The sequence below is a fragment of the Hoplias malabaricus genome, chromosome 2 (genome assembly GCF_029633855.1).
Source record: "Hoplias malabaricus isolate fHopMal1 chromosome 2, fHopMal1.hap1, whole genome shotgun sequence".
NCBI lineage: Eukaryota > Metazoa > Chordata > Actinopteri > Characiformes > Erythrinidae > Hoplias > Hoplias malabaricus.
The window spans coordinates 58696062-58717321 of NC_089801.1; the positions used below are offsets into that span (position 1 = coordinate 58696062).

General features: G+C 40.5%; 2 protein-coding genes across 3 annotated transcripts; one reads left to right on the plus strand and one right to left on the minus strand.

The window, feature by feature from the left end:
• Positions 1 to 4492: 4492 nt before the first annotated feature.
• On the plus strand, positions 4493 to 6983 carry LOC136677333 (polymeric immunoglobulin receptor-like). The gene is made up of 3 exons (XM_066654854.1): positions 4493 to 4532; positions 4941 to 5252; positions 6601 to 6983. The coding sequence occupies exons 1-3, from the start codon at positions 4493 to 4495 to the stop codon at positions 6981 to 6983; spliced, it is 735 nt and encodes a 244-aa protein (XP_066510951.1).
• A 5379-nt stretch (positions 6984 to 12362) lies between these two features.
• On the minus strand, positions 12363 to 20990 carry LOC136686615 (E3 ubiquitin-protein ligase TRIM35-like). 2 transcript variants are annotated; one of them, XM_066660508.1, is made up of 6 exons: positions 20402 to 20990; positions 16351 to 16446; positions 15768 to 15989; positions 15349 to 15371; positions 15129 to 15247; positions 12363 to 14602 (listed from the first exon to the last, which is right to left on the minus strand). In XM_066660508.1, the coding sequence occupies exons 1-6, from the start codon at positions 20651 to 20653 to the stop codon at positions 13941 to 13943; spliced, it is 1374 nt and encodes a 457-aa protein (XP_066516605.1). In that variant the 5' UTR covers positions 20654 to 20990; the 3' UTR covers positions 12363 to 13940. The 2 variants fall into 2 exon arrangements, with proteins under 2 accessions (XP_066516605.1, XP_066516604.1); XM_066660507.1 differs by having other exon boundaries at positions 20267 to 20990.
• Positions 20991 to 21260: the final 270 nt, after the last annotated feature.

Here is a 21260-nt window from a genome sequence, read left to right on the forward strand (position 1 = left end):
AAAAAATACATTTCACGAATTTCAAGAATCTTTTTTCATTGTAGCATGTACAATGAAATCCCAGTGCAAATATAAAAGTGCAAAAGAGCAGTAAGTGTAAGGAATAATAAAAGTATAATAAGTAAACAATAATAATTTAAGGTAAAAATCTTTTTTTTTACAAAATTGAAGAACAAACAAAACACACCTGAGAAAGCTACATTCTGACAATAAATTTGCATCTAGTAAAAAAAAACATTGTGGGATGAAAGCTGTTTTTGAGGTTTTTTCCTGATTTGATGGCTCTGTACCGTCCGTCTGATGGGAACAGATTGAACAGGTCACGACCAGGGTGGATTGTGTCCTTAATGAATATATGGGCTCTTTGGAGCCAATGAGAACTGTGTAGGTCCTCCTTGACAATCCTTTGTAGCTCGTTTTATTGTGCCACAATGCAGCTAGAGGACCACACAAAAAAAGTGTAGGTGAGGACGCTATTTATGGTGGAAAAGTATTAACAAAGGGAAATCAATCTACTAGTGATAGCCTTTGTTTCAGTAGAATGTTAATGTAAATGTTAGATAGTAAATATGTAACAACTGGCTGATGTTAAGTGTAGACTACAGTGTACTGTACATCTCTCTGTGATGAGGTGACCACTAATAATAACTTTCCAGGCTGCTAATGATTATGAAACCAGTTCACCTCAAGACCACAGCATCAGGGATCCAGCCTATCACAACCTAAACACCAATATCAACCAATCAGATTCAGTGTACCAGAGTCTAAACCCTAACCAATCAGATTTAGTGTTTGAAAGCCTAGACCCAAAACCAACAATCAAATTCATCTCTAAGAGGAAAAATCACAAAATCAACTAATTAGATTCAGTCTCTCAGAGCCTAATATAATCTAATCTAATCTAAAGACCAACACCAATCAATCAGATTCAGATTAAAAGAGTTTAAACCCAAAACAAACCAATCAGATAGTCTACCAGTGCCTACAGCGCAACACCAACCAATCAGTCTACCGGTACTTTCACTACAACACTAACTCTTTGGACAACAGAGGTTCAGACCAGTCACATTTCTGCATGACCCCCTCTCTGTGGTGAGACAGTGGGCTGGTGACAAGGCTGGTACTTAGACACCGTGGAGTCTGGAGCAGCGAGTTGGACTGAGGCTATGCACAGAATATTCCTTACTTGCATCTGCTCTCCTGATTGCCTGGCTCCTCATTTCCTTATGAGAACTACGTTGTGAGGGATGTGCTGCTGAGTATGAGGGGTGTCAGAGACAAAAGCAGACAATGTGGCAGCAGTCGGATGCCTTTTGAACTTTATTATTGTTTAAGTCACTGATAGGGTCGAGAGACAGAAAAGTCTAGAGTTGGTGTGTTTTTTCACCACACCTCTGCATGAAACCCTCTCTGTGGTGAGACTGTGGATTGGTGACACTACTTAGACCCCAGGGAATCTGGAGCAGGCAGTTGGGCTGAGGCTATGAACAGAATATTCCTTACTTGCTTCTACTCTCCTGATCACCTGAATCCTAATTTCCTTATGTGAATTACACTGTGAGGGATGTGCTGCTGAGTATGAGGGACATCAAAGAGAAAGGGAGGCACACAGACAAAAGCAGACAATGTGGCAGCAGTTGGTTGCCTTTTGAACTTTATTATTGTTTAAGTCACTGATAGGTTAGAGAGACAGAAAAGTCTAGAGTTGGTGTGTTTTTTGTAGATTGTATGAGTTTGTTGAACTGGCTCCTGTCTGAATCCTGGGAAGGTAAACAGCTTGGTAGATTGACAACAAAACCTGAGGCCTGCTTCAGAGGGGATGTGACGAGGGACCACTTTGTTTACCACCTCTTCTGCCGCCAGGAAGTGTGTCAGTGTCTGCAGCCCCAGGTACAGGAAGTCCAAGGTGGTGCAGGAGATGGAACAGATTTTGGGTTGTGAAGCAGGATCCTATCACACACTGTCTAATACCACACCAAAGTAATAGTTGAGGCTTTTTGGGTCTGCCACTGCCTGAGGACCTGTGAATAGATTTCAGATGTTGACTGAAAGCTTTATTAATGACATTGCTTTAAATTATTATTTTGTTTTGAGGTGGAATAATTTGCATTTGAGCTTTTACATCAGTACATGATCCTATGGTGTGCTCTGTATTACCATATGAATCATGATTTTCCACATTTTTCTGAAGTGCCCTGCTTCTGTAGATAAGAATAATGTTTGCTATCACTACTCAAATTATTTGCCTTTTCTCCCCCACCCTGCAATAGCTCTGCACCCACACTGTGTGAACCAGTGTGCTAAATAAATACATTTCAGGGAGATCAGTGAACATGAGAGTGGGGTGGTTTAAATTGTGTTTATTTTCACTTGTTAATAATATATATATTTCATAAGATCTGTAAATGGCTCATGAGTTTTACTTACGTTTTAGGTGCAATTTTCAATAAATAAAATAAACTTAATTTAATCCGATGCACAAATAAATAATACTAAATATTTTCAGAAATGTATAGCCTCCTCATTGAATTAGGTTAACTCACTGTGGACTCTCTAACAATTATTATTACCCTGACACCAGACCTGTAGGAATTTAAACTCCATGTAGGCCCTCCTCTCTAGAGATCAGACCCACCACAACAGTGTCATCAGCAAATTTGACCGTGGTTTTAGAGCTGGAAATGGCCGCAGAGATGTAGGTGTACAGTGAATACAGCAGTGGGCTCAGGACACAGTGGCTCCAGTTCTGAAGATAAGACATGTTTGCCTAGCCGAGAACACTATTTATCATTGTTACTGTTTAAATGTCCTAAGACATTATAGACAAATCATTTATTAACTCACTATTTTAACTAAGAGTATACATTTTAAAAACATGCAAATAATACTAGTCAGTTAAAGTGTGAAGGGGTCTCAAGTGCAGAAAAGCTTTTTGGATATTGTGGTGTAACAAAGTAGTGAGGGGAAATGTGTTAAAAATAAATAAATATAATGAAATTTTCACTCTTGATGGGATTTGAATCAGGGAGATATCAGAGGTTGATAAATGTTATTTAGTACTGCACTACTGGAGGCACAAATTAGTAAGAAATCTACCATAAATGTGTATACTTGTTAAAAAAAAAGAAAAACAAAGTTGAACACCAAAGAGTGAAATGTCACATTAATGGAATATAATGAATGAATTAACAAACACAAATATTTTTTTTTATTTTTATATTTTATATATTGTTCAGATTTGTTTATTCAAGACCTAATTCTTTCTCCTAAATAGTTAAGAGTAACCTCTAATAACATATCAAACACCCCTATATAAAACAGGTGACGCTCGTTCACTCTTTGTTTAAGCTGAGCTCAGCAGGAGTGCTCAGTCGGTGCTGATTAGTGCTGAGGAGTCTGGGAAATATAGTTCTGAGAACTGGTGGCGCCTGGATTCATATTGCACCACGTAGGCCCCCTGCTGGTGGATCCTGCTCTTTTACAGGTCACAGACAAACCCCAACTTTTTCCAGAATAAAACAGGCTGAAGGCACAACCTAATCCTAAACCTATTCCTAATCCTAACCCTAAACCTATCCTTATCCCTAATCCTAACCTCCCACTTGCTGGTCTACATCTGCTTACCGCATATGTTCCTCCCACTTGCTGGTATCTGGGCTGCAGAGATATATACTTGCTAGTAGAATTTGTGGTTGGTGGTGGAAGTGGGGGGTTGTTTCACACCTTTGCTGATTTATGTAAGAGTATGTAAACTGCTGAGATATCAATAAATATGTATTAGCTGCATTATTTTATCCACCCTCAACAACCACAGCTTGAGGAAGTGATTATTCATTTGCCGAGAGAGAGAGAGAGAGAGAGAGAGAGAGAGAGAGAGAGAGAGAGAGAGTGATGGGAGGTGTTATGTTTGTATGTCTCATAAGTTTCATGAGAAAGAGGGACTGAAAAATACATAGATAATAGTAGAGAGTAACAGTCTGAAAAAAAGTGTATGACAACATATGAGACAAGAACAGAGGCAGAAAAAGAAGTGGTGGATAAATAACGAGCTGAAGTTCATCTGAATATAAGTGACACTGAAGAACCTATTTATTTTCACCTTCTTCCAAATCAGGTCGGTTTTTTTTACTTCAGAATTAACTGCTGTGTATTTAAACTTGAGCTTGATTTAGAGTTTAGCTTTAAGAGATGTGTGTGTGTGTGTGTGTGTGTGTGTGTGTGTGTGTGTGTGTGTGTGTGTGTGTGAGAGAGAGAGAGAGAATGAGAGAGAGAGACTTAAACTCAGTACAAGATCTGTACAGCGTGAGAGATTTCAGCTAAACTCTCTTTTGTGTTTCCACCTGATCTGTTCTCCAGGAGACACTACAGAGACGTTGAGGAGACCTCCTTCTTGTTTATTGTTTCCTGTGAGGATCAGTGAAGCTGGAGTTTCCTGATTTTGAGCACAGAGCCCTGAACTCCGAACATCACTGAGACTGAGGTTTAGGTCGGAATGAAGACTCTCCTCATCTTCACCCTGTACCTGATCTCAGGTCAGTTATACACAACCAGAGAGACACATCATTAATTTTTCACTCACAGCTCAAACTCTGCAGTGTAACATGTTAGTGTTAATACACATAATCTTGATATTTCCATGTTTTAAAAGTAAAAGATTAGAATGAATTACCCTTTAACACTATAAACCAGTTAAAGCTCTGGCCAGTAGAGGGAGTAGTGCACACACTGCTCAACTCCTAACTCCATTGGATGAACCTTTGGCTCAGGGGCTGTTTAATGTTTTTCTGTTATTGGCTTCATTACAAATTATAAGCATGATTAGGAGATGCTTCATGCAAATTATGTGTAAATGATGGTGAGCTGGTGAGTGCTTTGTGTAAATCAGGGAGAGGAGCTGAATGATGTGAAGAGATGAGTGAAGTGTTGACTCTGATTGACAGGTGCAGTGGACTGCTCTGATGTGATTGGATTCACAGGAGGAAGTGTTAAAATCACTTGTAAACACAAAGACTATTCATGGCGACCAAAGGTTTTTTGCAAAATGAAAACACAATCTGAGTGTGATTCCACAAAATCAGCTCATTCATACCAACAGAATGTATGGGTTCAGAACGAAAGGATTTCTCTTTATGATGACTCCCAGCAGTTATTTACAGCATTGATAAAACAACTGGGATCAGAAGATAGTGGAACATATCAGTGTGGAGAATCTGAAAGATGGAGTCATGATGTGAACCTGACAGTGATTACAGGTGATTACTTTTATGTTGATCAGTGTAAACTTCAAATTATTAAAAGATAGAAATCATATCATAATCCTAATTATTCATAATTCTAAACTGAGCAGTTCCTTAAAAAATTTGTGAAATATTATTTAAAAATTGTTTTGAAATATTACTGAGCCTAGGTACTGAGGAGCAGGCTTGGTGTGTTAGTGAGAGTCATGTGTGGAAAGTTGCTCAGAGTCAGGCCCAGAGTATTGAGGGGCAGATTATGAAGAGTACTGATGTGGAGGCCTTATGGGGTGCTGAGAAGCATTCTTACAAACAACATGTATCTAGTGACTGAACTCATTCTCACCTGGTGTTTATGTGTCTTGGGTGATCAGATCACAAATGACTGACAAAATGCACAGCCTTTACACTTAGCTTTGCATCTCCTGTGATCAGGTTTCTCATATCTGGAGGAGGGACACAGCACATATTGGAGTGGGCATTTCTGCAGGCAGAATAATACAGAATAAAATAAAATAACACAGCATATTTTTGTCATGTACAAATAATAAACACCCCACAGAATCCTTGAACAGTCTACTTTTCGAATATGTACAGTCCGATATATGTTGTTAGATTGTTGTGAGAGAAAGTAATTCTTCAGCTTTAAGGGTCAGAGCACAACTCGTGTTGGTCAACCAATTAGCACACACACACCCACACACTGTGTGGCAGTGACAAAGTGGATGTGGGTGGTGTTTACTGCTGTCAGAAATGCATCAAGGCACAATACAAGAATAATGTTGTCATATGTGTCTTTATCCACCTCTGAATGTGGTTTGAGTGATCAGATCACAGTGTGCCCTGGAGACGCATTGTACCCCAACTGCACCTTTGTGACTTTGTGCTGTTCACTTATGATCAGATCACCCAGGATGCTTGTTAATGCCAGGTATGAACAGGGCCTAAGATATTATTAACTTTTTTTACAAAGCATTCCAATCAAAGTGGGCGGCATGATTGTGCAGCAGGTAGTGTCTCTTTCACAGCTCCAGGGACCTGCAGGTTGTGGGTTAGAGTCCCGCTCCGGGTGACTGTCTGTGAGTAGTGTGGTGTATTCTCCTTGTGTCCACATGGGTTTTCTCCGGGTGCTCCGGTTTCCTCCCATGCTCCAAAAATATATGTTGGTAGGTAGATTGGTGACTCAAAAGTGGCTGTAGGTGTGAGTGAATGTGTGTGTCGCCCTGTGAGGGACTGGGGCTGCCTTGAACCAAGTAATACAACTTTACTAAACTCAATGCCTCATTGAAGAACATCCGTAAACACAACTGCTGAAACGCCTCTTGTGAAGACAATTATAAACTAATGCACTGTGTGTGTTTGACAGATCCGTGTTGTTTGGGTCCAGAGAGAGTGACTGGTTTTCTGAGAGACACTGTCACCATCAGCTGTTCATATCCAGATGAGTTTACTACAACACTTAAAATTTTCTACAGACAGACCAATGGAATTATAGATTTAATCACAGATACCACAGAGTCTCAGAGCGACAGATTCTCCATCTCTGACGACAAAAGCGCTAAAGTTGTCAGTGTGAGAATCAGTGATGTGAGAGAAGAAGATGGAGGAGTTTATTACTGTGGAGCTGTGGGTGGAGGAGAATCAGTCAGTTATGAATCCCTCTTCACAGAAATTCAGCTACAGGTCACTGGTGAGATACAGTGTTTTTACAGACTAAAACCAAATCTGCTGCAGTGTGGAGATATGTGACTAGACCACTCCCTGGGGAATCATGTAAAAGCAGCGATCAGCCTTAACATTATGACTATTTTCTTGTTTCTACAATCACTGTCCTTTTGTTCAGCTTCACTGTCCATAAGAGTACTTTGTAATTCTACAATTAAGTCTGTTGCTCTCCATTCCCTCCCTCGTTGGTCCACCTTGTAGATGTAAAGTCAGAGACAGTAGCTCATCTGTCGCTGCACAGTGTGTGTCGGTCGTCCTCTAGTCCTTCATCAGTGACACAGGACACTGTCGGCTGGGTGTTTTTGGTCGGTGGACTGTTCTCAGTGCAGCAGTTACATTGAGGGGTTTAAAATCTCTGTACGATCCACTCAGCACAACACACACTAACACACCACCACCACATCAGTGTCAGAACAACAGATGCACTACAGTGTGTAAGGTTAGAAATACAAAGTGGCCCTGTGTGGACAGTGGAACTGAATGAATGAAGAATGAGTGTAGAAACAAGAAAGTGGTCATTATATTACGACTGACATGTGTGTATGTATATATACCCATATATCAATATACATATATGCACGTGTCTTGCATCCTTACGAATGTTGACAGAGAAGTGTAAGCCATGTTTTAATACATACACTATTATAACATGATTTTTTTAAACTGGTTATATGTTTGTCTATATATGAATATATGATTAGTTTTGTCTTTTTAGTTTCTCCAGGTTCTTCTGTCACCATTGCTGTGTGTCTCTGTGTAGCTCTGCTACTGACTGGAGGATTAATGGTGATGTTTTACAGATGCAACAAGGCAAAAGGTTCTGGTAAACACACGCACTGAATTACGTCCATTTACATACTGTTAGAACAGGAGTTCCTTAAAATTCAGACTCAAGAAATATCTTTATGAACATGACATGAACAAGTTCATTTCTGAACATGCAGAGGGGCACTGTCCTGCTGGAACAGGAAAGGGCCTTCTCCAAACTTCAACACAAATTTGGAAGCAAATATTTATCTAAAATATATATTTATGTTTTAGCATTAATATTACACTCAGAACTAATGAGCAAGACCGTTATCCCTCCCCACCAAACTTCACTGGTGACATTTCTCTAGATAGTGTTCTCCTTAAGCTGGGGTTACACTGCAAGACTTTTAGCCTGACTTTAGCCCTAATTTCCAGTCGGGTAGAGTCTGCCCGACTGTTAACTGTAAGTTGGAGGTAAAGTCCACTCATGTGCAAGGGGGCAATCACCTGCAGATAGCATTTCAGTTTCAGCATATAAAATATTTGATTTTTTTTTACCCTGCTAACAGGCAGTGAAAACAGAGCACAACACAGTTAGCAACATCACAAGCCATTACAGCCTTTATTTAAACTTTATTCTAATTCTCTATTCCGCCTTAAAAGCAATAGCTTTTATACTGGGGTCTACTACTGCTGCACATCTGATATTTCTGAACCATTATTTTTGGAATGTAATTTCCAATATGTCCTCTTACATATACGAAGACTTACATGTTTATATCTGCATCTCCTAGGTAATGCAATATATTTCTGCTTAATTTTGAGCTGAAGATTTTGGTTGTGTAGTGTGTTATCACCAGTTGTTTAGTGTCACTGATATTTTTTCACTTTCCATAAAAATCAGAAAAACTGTTTTGTAGCATGTGATACCCAGTGTGTTTATAAGTTGCTCTGAGTTAAAAGGTGTGTACTGTATCCACAGTTTCAATGAACACAGATTTTATGCAAATTAAGTTAATTATTTGTACACTGTGTATGAGGTGCAATTTTGAAAACAAATTTAAGCTTTTTTTTAAATGAATTTAAGATAATTGATTCTCTATAAATTATTTATATTATCTGACATTAGAATGTGTTAATGATTTTCAAATTTATTTTAATCTAATTTCACATTACCTTTGTTTGGCTTAGCTTCCACTTTGGAATCAAATAGGACAGAGATGGGAAGCAGTTCAGAAGTGAGTACCTGTGTCACCTATTCACTTGCCAGAAACAAATCCTGATTAATTAAACCTCAGCTTGTTTACCCTTGCCAGTGAAAATGTAATATATTCTTCCATCACTCACAATTTAACAGGAACACTATGTTAATACTGATTACTAAGCATTAAGGATAACATTACTAATATTCAATGTGTTTTCAGATTTCAAGCCCTTGTGAATATGAAGGAATCATGGATGACATCAATCCCCTTTCAGATACTGAAGCTAATCATGTTTATTCTACTATAGCACTCTACTGTAACATTCCCTCTGACCCCCTGAATACTGTTTATACCTTGGCACAATTACCCACAATCCTGTCTGATTCTCTCAACACAGTTAATGCAATTGCCCAGTTAAACACAATATCATCTGATCACCCAAAAGGTGAATATGTCACTGATCAAATACCCACAATCCTCTGTGATCCTCCCAACACTGCTAATGCTACAGCACAGCCCACAATTCCCTCTGATTTTCCTGAAAATTCTGGTGAGGTGAAATGATAAAGTTTCATCTATAACTGCGTGGAATCTGCTCGACTCGACTCGGCACAGCTAGAATTGCTTTTAGCTGGTCACTTTTCCACTAGCACAGTTCCCAGTGAAATGGAGCTGGTGACATCACAAAACCCTCTCTAACTGGGACAGGCTTTGGAAACCACAACAACACCAGCGGTAAAAGTTAGGAGCTGCTTACTCATTGTGTATTAGTGTCATTTTTGTTTTTTGGACTGAACACGGCTCTGGCCTCAGTTCTCACAGATTAATTTTCCTTGTTGCATGTTCCCCTTTTGATGATTTTGGTGATTTTCATCAGCCACCGACTCAATGATTTGAACCTCTTCAGAACACCTTGGGGTCTCTGAGCTGGATAAAAACAAATGTGACTGCAGCTGTAATTTAAGAGATTCTATAAGCGGCAAGTTTGTTGGTGATTGATATCTTTCTAGCCAATTAGTACTCTGCAGGGTTTTCACATCACATTTAGTACCCACTCGGCTTGGTTGGAACTGCAACTGAGCAGGGACTATGTGCAGGACCAGATTTAGCTAGGGGAGAAGCAAAAGAGCTCGACTGAATCGAGTCGTGTAGATTCCATGCAGTGAAAAAGCGCCACATGTTTGTTCAATTTTGGGGATGAACGTTTCCTCTCCTGGCCAGACTGCCCATGTACACAAATTGAAGTTGGTAAAAACATGTTTTAAGAGATTTCCATTGTCCTGTACAGAGTTCATATTGCCCTTGGTTGAGTAATAAGGAGGCTGTTAGCATGGTGTCTGTTATAGCCTGCATCATCTGGGAAAAATTTCCAAGTCATTTCAGAGCATTTACATTGAGTCAAAAGAGCATTTGTGAGGCTTATTTTCAGTGTTCCAGTGTGTCCTGAAAGTGTTCAGTGGGTTGAGGACATGACCCGGTTCAGCACACAGGAAATTCCTCAAACCATGTCTTTACTAAGTTTACTTTGTACACAGGGGCACAGTCCTGGTGGAACAGGAAGTGGACTTACCCCAAACTGATGTTACAAAGGAACTTGTGGTTGTTTTTAATGTTTTTTCTATGACTTACCATTGCTGTTTACAACTGAGGGGCATAGTCTCTAAACATCCCCCAAGACCGTTCTACCTCATCCACGAAAACATCTCTTCTAGTCGGCAGGTTCTTTCTAATTCTTCTTTCCAAGATTTCTCCATCAGACTGCCAGTTGATAAAGTGTAATTCACCCGTCCAGACAGCATGTTTCCATGGCTCCAGACTCCAGTGGTGCCTTGATTACAATCCAGCCAACACTGTTTGCTTTGTCTGCTGCATATTTCCAAAGGCAGTTATGTTTTTGAACTCTGTAGTGAGTTAATGTTTAAGTGTCATGCTCTCCAGATATCTGTATACAAGCACTTATACTTGACTGGGGCAGGCCTAGTGGGACAGATACTGCTTTATAAAAGAGGCAGATATTTTGAGAGAACCTTGAAGTCCATTTCAGTGCTAGGGTGTATAGTCTTTGGTTTGTACTTGATTTCATACCTGCTAGCAACAGTTATGGCTGAAATAATTGAACTTGATTATCAGGGAGAATGTCCACAGGCTTTAGGCCTTATGGTATAAGTAAATATTACAGGCAAAACCAAGTATATTGTTTTGTAGTTGTTAACTTGGTTATCAGTGTTAGGGTATTAAAGTAAGTGCCAAAAAAAATTGATTAAATGTTACTTTATTTGCGATTACATGTTTAATGTCCAAACTAAAATGGTATATATATATATGTATAAAAGAAAACATTAAGTGTCAGTTGATTTACACTATGTTGCAGAGGTTTGTAGGAAAATGTATTAAAATTGCTGTGTTTGTTTTATATTTTCATTGTTGACATTCTGATGACACATCTTGTCCTGCCATAACCTGACTCTTCCCTGCCCATGCCCTACTGAGTTACATTTATTTGGTTCAATCCTTCTCTATCCTAAAAAATGCACATGGACAAAGCCTAAACAAGGCAATGCAGGAAAGGATCTTAAAACATCTTAAAAAATAACTTGTCCATATAATCAGCTCCCTCCACTGTACACAGGAGCACTTTGTAGTGTTAGATACAGACTATGGTCTATATCTGAGGCACGTGAGACCTGCAGTTATTTGGATGTTCTTGTGGGGTCTTTTACAACCTCCTGGATGAGGTGCCACTGTGCTCTTGGGGTAATTTTGGTCGGCATCTCCTGGGAAGGTTCAACACTGTTCCACATTTTCAACATTTGTGGATAATGGCTCTCACTGCAGTTTGCTGGAGTACCAAAACTTTAGAAACAGCTTTATAACCTTTTCCAGACTGATAGATCTCAAATATTTTCTTTCTCCTTTGTTCTGTAATTTCTTTGAATCTTGGCATGATGTCTAGTTTTTGAGGATCTTTTTTTTTTGTCTCCATGGCTTTGTCAGGCAGGTGCTATTTAAGTGATTTCTTGATTGAGAGCAGGTGTGGCAGTAATCAGGCCTGTGTGGGTAGAGAAATTGAACTCAGGTGATAAGCCACAGTTATGTTTTAACTGAGGGGGCAAACACTTTTTCCACATTTTGTGTTTATTTGTGTTGTCTTTGACTAATATTTAATTTTGTTTGATCTGAAATATTTAAGAGTGACAAACATGCAAAAAAACAAAAAACAAATGAAGGGGGCAAACACTTTTTCAGACCACTGTATGTATGTGTGTGTGTATATATAAATAATAGCTGTTGATATATAAAAAAGTTGTTAATATATAAAATATTTGTTGAGTAATGACTATTGTTAAAGTTGAAAATTGTGGATTTAAGGTTTAATTATAACTTTTTAGTATTTACCTTGTTTGATTTGCTTTAAAGAAGTACATTCAAAAACATTTTTGATGCTTTTTATTAATGCATTCTCACATTGTTATTACTTTATAGATCAAATAAGAAAATTGTTAACTTTGACAAGATAATAAATGTTAATTAAGGACCTGTAAAAACACAGAAAAATAATGTGTAGAAAAATATAGATTTGAGTCTGGAATTACTTTAGGGTTTATTTCGGTTGCCAGACTGATTTATTTTCCCACTGTGTCAAAAACCACTGGAGCAGGAGCCTTAACTTTCCAAATATCTGCAAAAAAACGTGTAATGTAAATGTGAATGTAATTTCCAGATGTGAATTTTTACATGAAATAAACCAATTACATAGAAAGTCTGTCATGTTGTTGTTAGTGCTTTTGAACAAAGGCCAGTGAAGAGGGGCCTTCAGAAAAGTAATTTCCTGGCCACAAAAATAAGACAGGACAGGAAGTATATATATATATATATATATATGTGTGTGTGTATTTGTGTGTAAGTGTGGTAAGTGGTTTCCTGCTAAGATCATTCAGTTCCAAGAACTCAGCTTATCAGTATCTATAGTCTGGACTGATGTGCGATACACACTCACAAACCTTATTCAGTAATTCACACATGCTCAACCACCTCCTAACTCACGCTGATTATTTACTACACCATAGACAAATACACATTATACCAATCACTCACTCACCTTCATTCAGTCTCACCCACACACATTGACCCCCTCATTCAGTCAGTCACACAAATTCATTCACATCCTCTCTCCCTCACTGTCACTTAAACACACACTTTCACTCATTCATACTCACACTCACAGTCATTCATTGTCTGTAACCCTTATCCAGTTCAGGGTAGCGGTGGGTCTGGAGCCTACCCGGGAATAACTGGGCACAAGGCAGGAATACACTCCTTCACAGGGCTCACACATACACACGCACCTACGGACAGTTTTGAGTCACCAGTCCACCTACCAACGTGTGTTTTTGGAGCGTGGGAGGAAATCGGAGCACCCGGAGGAAACCCACGCAGACACGGGGAGAACACACCACACTCCTCTCAGACAGTCACCTGGAGCGGGACTCGAACCCACAACCTCCAGGTCCCTGGAGCTGTGAGAGAGACACTACCTGCTGCACCACCATGCTGCCCGTTACAGACAGCGAATGAATAAATGAAACCATCCATCTTCCATTATCTGTAACTACTTATCCAATTCAGGGTCACGGTGGGTCCAGAGCCTACCTGGAATCATTGGGCGCAAGGCAGGAGTACACCCTGGAGGGGGCGCCAGTCCTTCACAAGGCAACACACACACTCACACATTCACTCACACACTCACACCTACGGACACTTTTGAGTTGCCAATCAACCTACCAACGTGTGTTTTTGGACTCTGGGAGGAAACCAGAGCACCCAGAGGAAACCCGGGGACACGGGGAGAACACACCAACTCCACACAGACAGTCACCTGGAGCAGGAATTGAACCAGGTCCCTGGAGTTCTGTGATTGTGACATTGCCTGCTGCGCCACCCTTGAATAAATGAAACAATTAAAAAATTTTCTTAAACTTAGAATCAGTTTAGTGGTGTTCCAGGAACATTGGTTTATCTATTTTTCTCACTCATTTTTAAAAATCAATCCAATAATCCAAAACACTATTACAACAAGCACTAACATAAAAATTTCCTTTTTTTCTGGATTTTCCAAAGGGTAATGGTGCTCCAAAGGCATGTTCAGGTCTGCAGGAGCAATGCGCAAAAGAGAACAGCGTTCCCCTGGGATTAGAAACGGGAACAGTGCCACCGCGTTGGGTACCCGAGTGTGAGCAATCAGGGAGTCATCGCTGGCATCTAAAAAGCTCAGCACCCGATTCCCCATCCACTGGTTACACTTCATATGCAAGAACCTCCATCCCAGCTGCACCCGCACCATCCTGAGCTTCTTCTTCACCCGGAAGAAATTTGATTTAGACCCCAGGACACTGTAGGATTCCCCTTTACGGCTCAGACCCCAAAAGCCTACCTCTGGGCACAGCGGCTGTGTGGAAGGGAGTATTCCTGCTGAGGGCTGGCACACACCGATGGTCCAGTGTTTGCTGTATCCCACCTCGATTTCCCAGCAGTGGGGGGCATCGATGAACCCCTCAGAACCCAGCGCTATCCCCTTCCCTCGATGGGTCAAAGGGATGGGGAGCTCATGGTTGGATTTTCCCACACACGCCAGGTCGTCTGTAATGGTGAAGTCCGCAGGAGCACTGTTTGGGTCCAGCACCACAGGATCTGGATTAAAAAAATAAAAAATGGACAAATGATGGTATAAGATTCTCCTTCATTTACCAGTAGATCACTAGAGTGTTTATAAAGACTGCTCCATTACCTTCCAAAGTCCTCCCACATGGCTTTAATCAACCGTTCTGTCTTTTCTGCCTGACCATGTGTAAAACATACATTTCTACGTCAGACAAGAGACTTCCCAAATTTGTGTCCAACCCCCACTGTGTCCGATCCCTCTGGTTCCAGGGACTAAGACCAGATTTGGCCAATGGAAAAACAAAAGAGCTGAGCCGAGTCATGTAGGTTCCATGAAAAGCACCTCTTGACCAATCTGGAACCCTGACTTATTAATGGATGTCTATTAAAAAGTAGTAACTGTGATGGACTTGTGTCGTATCCAGGGTGCATTCCTGCTTTGCACCTAGCTCTGTGTAGGCCCTGACCCACCCCAAGACAGAACAGTATGAAGTGGTTACAGAAGGCTAATGAATGAATCAACTGACTCCAGATCAGGTTTTTACAGTGTACTCACAGTAACGAAAGATGTTCGTCATCTTCAGCCACACTTGGTGCCCCAGGTTGCCCACGTGCTCAGGCATGTTGATGAGACTTTCCGGCCCAAACTCTGAATCCGGTTCTGTGTACTCCGCTCTGAAATGTACACATAGACACATTTACAAAAAAACTTATGACAAGGTGTCGACCATCTATAGATATTATCAATGTAAGGTATCAGATGATTAGAAATTTACCTCTGTAACACAAAGTCAAAATTCTGAAAGACAAGAAAAGTATTTATTTTACACCCCATGAATTACAATATCCAGTGTAAAGCTTTTCCAGAAGTGTAGATGCTGTTAGTGCAGCAAAAAGCAACACAATCTCTACCGACTCCCTTCACGGATACTGTTCTCGATGCAGGGGCAGGTTTCTAGAAGCATATCATGTCTCAGTACATATGTCATGATAAGCAAATGAACTGCACTCTACAGAGACTAAAACAGGGTCTAGTGAACATTACAGATATGTTTTATTGTTATTATTATCATGCTCATTGTTAGAAGTTTGAAGTTAAATATGGTTAAATGTCATGGTAAAATCAGATATAAGATCCTGGATCTTCAGATCCGTAAAGTTTTTCCAATCCCTAATAAATACAACAGTTTTCTACCTGCAGGAAAGTAGCGCCATCATTCTCCATCTCCCCTTCCACCTCTTTCACTCTCCCAGAGAGAATCCGTATCTCCTGCTCTATCCTTTCTTTCACTTTGCTTCTTTTCTGCTCCACCTCTTTCCTCAGCGCCGTGACCCTGGTTTGCTCTTCTTCATGAAGGAAATTATGGAATCTCTCGAACTCCTGCTTAATCAGCCTCTCTGCCTTTTCAGCCTGAGACTGAGATGAGAAAAGACAAGGGGATGAGGGCATTAATGAAGGTCCACACTGTTGCTTAAATGTTCACCCAGTTGCCTAAACAGTTTAGTAATTGTCCCCTGGACTCCCACTGGTCACACACAAAGCCTTTACCTCCTCTGAGAGGTAAATAAAACTACTGCTTTGTTTCAAAGCAGTAGGCTCCCACAGTAAAAACAAATTAACACTCTGAGGAGAACACTAACGGCCCCAATCTGTTATGAGAACCTGGGCCTTTCTACCCACCCAAAGAGGGCGAGGCCAGTTGTGAGCCCCTAATTCTGTTCAAATGAGCTTCCACAAACCCATGCATCTGAAACAAATGTGGATTTGTCTGACTTACCTCAATGTACTTGACGATCTGTGCGTCCCGAGACGTGCCACCCTTCAGAGCGTCTAAAGCTTTCTCCGCCGGACGGAGCACATCTTTAACTCTGTTCTGGAGAGACATGAAGACAAAGGGCTGCAGGGGATTAATACTCACATGACATTTCCTTGGCTTGTTTTCTATTCTACAGGGCGTCTCAAATGCCCTGTATTTAAGGAGACTGAATAGAACGAAAACAGCCATACAGAAAATAAACATGATCTAGAAGAGCAAAACACTGTTAGGCCATAGTTTTCACCCCCACAGCTTGTTTCTAAAACTGCATCACCATCTTTTATTTGGGCGTATCCTTACTTTTACTTTCTCTTTTTTTACTTCTCTCCTTACTCTCTCTCTATTTGAATATTATAATATAAAAAATCATTATACGGGGTTGCATTATATGTGATGTTGAATTTTTAAAGTTCGAAAATTTACCATTGAAAAGTTAAAGGGATTTAATGGGAATAAAATGGGAATGTTCTAAGCTAAAGATGAAAAACTTACATATAGTTTAAAAATAGTAAAAAATGTACTGAAGCATGGCAGCACGGTAGCGAAGCAGGTAGTGTCACAGTCACACATCTCAGGGACCTGGAGGTTTTGGGTTTGATTCCCGCTCCGGGTGACTGTGAGGAGTTGGTGTGTTCTCCCCGTGTCCGCGTGGGTTTCCTCCGGGTGCTCCAGTTTCCTCCCACAGTCCAAAAACACAGGTTGGTAGGTGGATTGGTGACTTAAAAGTGTCCGTGTGTGTGAGTGTGTGAGTGAATATGTGTGTTGCCCTGTGAAGGACTGGCGCCCCCTCCAGGGTGTAATTCCTTGCGTCCAATGATTCCAGGTAGGCTCTGGACCCAGCGTGACCCTGAACTGGATAAGCGGTTACAGATAATGGATGGATAATGAAGCATAATCCTAAAATAATTAGATATGATTCAAAACAGCTGAATAGCAAAGCTGCTCCTCAATCCATGGCACATTACACACTGAAGAGCTACTGAGACCAAAGCCCTGCACTGTTCTTTCCTCCATCACATATACAGCATATGTCCAGATGATTTCTAGAAACTTGACACTCATCTACTGAAAACACATGTTTGGACCAAAGCACTACCTAAAGTCAGATAAGTTTTGATTTTTTTTTATATTCTTAATGACAGTAATATCACTGAAACATTTAAGCAACGGTTAAATCAATGTGTAATCTCACAGTTGCTTGCTCTCTGCTAAATCATAAAGCTCAATGAGCAATTTCATTTAAGAGACTAGTTTACCAAGGCTAGCTAGCCTGCAAGAGGTTAGTGTACCAAGGCTAGCTACCTACATCTTTTTGCCTTGATGGGTTTCTGTAACCAATAATTAATACTTATTATTTAACATTTTTAAGACCAAGTCGCACATGTGTATCAGTAAATATGAAATCACAGAGAAATCTCTTCAGGAGTTGCAAACCTGTAGATTTTTCCTCCCCCACAAATACAACTTAACAGTTACACCAACACAAATTGTTCATTGCAGATTCACAAATCCATTTCTACACACACAAGTACAAAAATATCATACACTCACAGTTTTGCTGCTGTTTCAGCAGGAAATATGGTGCAAAACACATTCAAACATATAAAATATACACAAAGGTTGCACATTCGCAAACCAGTATGTGAATCTGTGCAACATAAGTTACACTTACACTTTATTTTTTTGTTTGTTTGTTTTTGTTTTTTTTAGGGGACATTTGTTTTGCACAAACACAAGCCATTGACTACACCTGCTTGAATTTGCAGCTACAATTCACAAATGCTGTCTTTTTTGCTCACCCATGAAAACGTCCACCAAATATATCAGTCAGTGCGGTGCAGAATCACTTTGTGCATCTGTAGAGCCAGGGGGTGGGTGCTTTTCAGAGATCAGCGAACTCTTCTGACCAATCAGTGGACTCGTTAGGCACGTGTGGAAGGCTATTGGCTGAGGTCTCCTGGTGCCTCCTACGAAAAGCCTTCTACAGAAAATGTAACGAGATGGCTATCTACAGGGAAGACTCTGTGATAGTAGTCCTGTAAAGTTTACCAAGAGGAAAGATTCAAGTGCAGATAAGAGTGCTTTGAACACGGTGGGAATCAAACCAGTGTCGTGTGGGTGCAAAGGCAGTGAGTGTACCAGTGTACTATGTAGGAGATAGTGGTGATTGTGACATCAGTAACACTACAGCTGCTTTAAAAACACAAGAATGGAAGAAGAGAGCCCAATAAATATGAAATATTTTTTTTTTAAATAACGAAGAAAGCAAGGCAGTGAGACCAAAGTCCCAACAGGAAAACTCTCTCCAGACTGCTGGAGAAACAAGAAAGAAAGAGGCCTGTGAGTTTATTCAACCCAAAGTGTAGCAAGTTCAAAAGGAACCTGAAAGACTCCTTTTTGAGAAAAAAACACCAAATTACCAGCATGGTCTGGTTTAGTACAAATTCAAGACACCACACTGAGAGAGCTGTTCTCACTTGGGCTGATTACTAGGTATCCTGGAGCGTGGTCTCCCTCTGGAGGTGGGATGACCACGGTGCAGGCAGTCCCTTACAGAAAACAAACATAGGATAAGTGTCTGTGTAGAAAATGGAACGGAAAACGGGACATTTATCAGAAAAATACAGGTGTTTAACTCACACTGCACAGATTCACATATTGGTTTGTGAATGTGCAACTTTTGTGCATATTTTATGTGTGTGTGAATGCGTTTTACACCATATTCACTGCTGCAACTGCAGCAAGATTTTGAGTGTATGATATTTTTGTACTTGTGGGTGTAGAACTGGATTTGTGCTCCTGCAATGAGGAATATGTGAAGGTGTAATTGTTAAGTTGTATTTGTGGGAGAGGAAACATCTACAGGTTTGTAACTGCTGACGAGATTTGTGACTTCATATTTACTGATACAAATGTGTGACAGTTTTAACTACACATTTCACTGTCACAAGTGCTCAGGGGTTTTGCACCAAATATACCTCCATAGTCTTCTTCTTTTTTATGATGCATGTTCACACACACACACACACACACACATGCACAGGGAAACTAGAAGAATAATGAGGTGCGGAATAAAGTAGAAGTCACTGTTTGTGTCTCTAATACACCAGAGAAATCGGACCTTGTACACACAACAACAGGGGCGCCTGGAACACACACAACAGACAAACTTAGAGCGAGGTAAATGACATGTCACTGTTAGTATGAACTCAGGGTGAGACTCAGCCACTGAGGACAGTTCTGGAGTTAATCCAGTAGAATTACACAATCGACTGAGTAGGAAAGCAGGACTTAGCACCAGCAGGCCACGGCTCACAAATAACAATAAAATGGACGCAACGTCTTCTATGATTTTGCCAAGAAAAGGAAGGTTAATACAGGTCAGTAATTGTTAAGAATATAGTGGGGGTGCAGATTGTGATTTTAGTGATGGTTGTACGACTGCTGTTTAAAGACTGAAATGTCTCTGGTATAACGACTCATTAACAATTTTACATCATCATTAGATTTTAGAGCATAGATTAGTCAGTAAAGAGTCAACTGTACACTTGGGATTGTTTCCCAAACAGGGATTAAGCCTAGTCCTGGACTACACAGCATTTAAAATTGTGATTTTCAATTGAAAGGAGGAAATCGCCATGGGCTAGGCTTAATCCCTGTCTGCGAAACCAGCCCTTCGAGTTTGGTAGTGGTGAAATCACATCTAACAGTGTTTGTATGTCAATCACCTGTTACTATGGGAGATTACCCTTAGGCCCTGCCAACCACACACACTTATTCAGCTGAAGCTGATTTTTTTTCCTTGTGAACATTTTCCTCCTCCACGTTCTTTTGATCTTTCACTGAAATCTCTCTTTACACACACACACACACACACCTTACGCTGCAGTACAGTGTTTTCCAGAGGCTGGACCTTGTGAGATCTGTGGCTGTGTTTCTTGCAATCTGAGCATAAAAGCTCTTCGTCTGTTTTACAGAAAAACTTCACTCTCTCTCCGTGTTGAGCACACACCACTCCTCCGTCGCTCCCCTTCTCCTTCTCCCTCAGGAAAGACTCGCAGGCGTTCCTCAGGCTCAGGTTGGACACTGGTCTCTGTTCAGAAACCTGGCGGCAGACTGCACAGGTTCTGGTTGATTTCCCGCTCCAGTGTCTGTCCAAGCAGCGGCGGCAGAAACTGTGTCCACAGGGAAGCAGCTGAGGATCCTGATAAACTTCACAACACACCGGACAGGAGAGGTCGTCCTCCAGAGAGGAGGAGGCCATGGAGAAGGCGAAGAGGCTGTGAAACAGGGACCGAGAGAAAGTGGAGGGTGAGCGTTTAACAGGAAAAGAAAGTGAAACTGACGCTCTGAATCCCTCAAGTCCCACCTTTTAATAAGGAAGGTGGAGAGGGGGGTGGGTCGATTCATGGTGCTGAGAGTCCATAGGCCAGATTTACAAAAACAAATTAAAGGAACAGTATGCAATGTTTTTACATTGAAATTACAGTGCTTAATAATTGTGATGTTTCACTGAGCTGTAACAGGGAGAACAGGGCCTCTGTTCAGAAACTGCACTATGTACTGGAGCTGTGTGACTGACACTACCTGCTGCACCACTGTGCGGCCTGTTATAGACAGTGAATGAATAAATGAATGACTGAATTTTCTTGAGCTTAGAATCAGTTCAGTATTTAAATTATGTCTGTGAAGCTGTGAAATTGAGAATAAAAATCTACATGAGAATTAATTCAAAAGCATCAGTTTCCCCTAAGTCTACATCTTTCTTCCACAACTGATTCAGATTCAGTGTTCATATACTAATGATAATATGGTCCTGATGTGCCAGAAGATTCTTATTCCTTTATTTGTGAAACCCATATGAAAGTGTT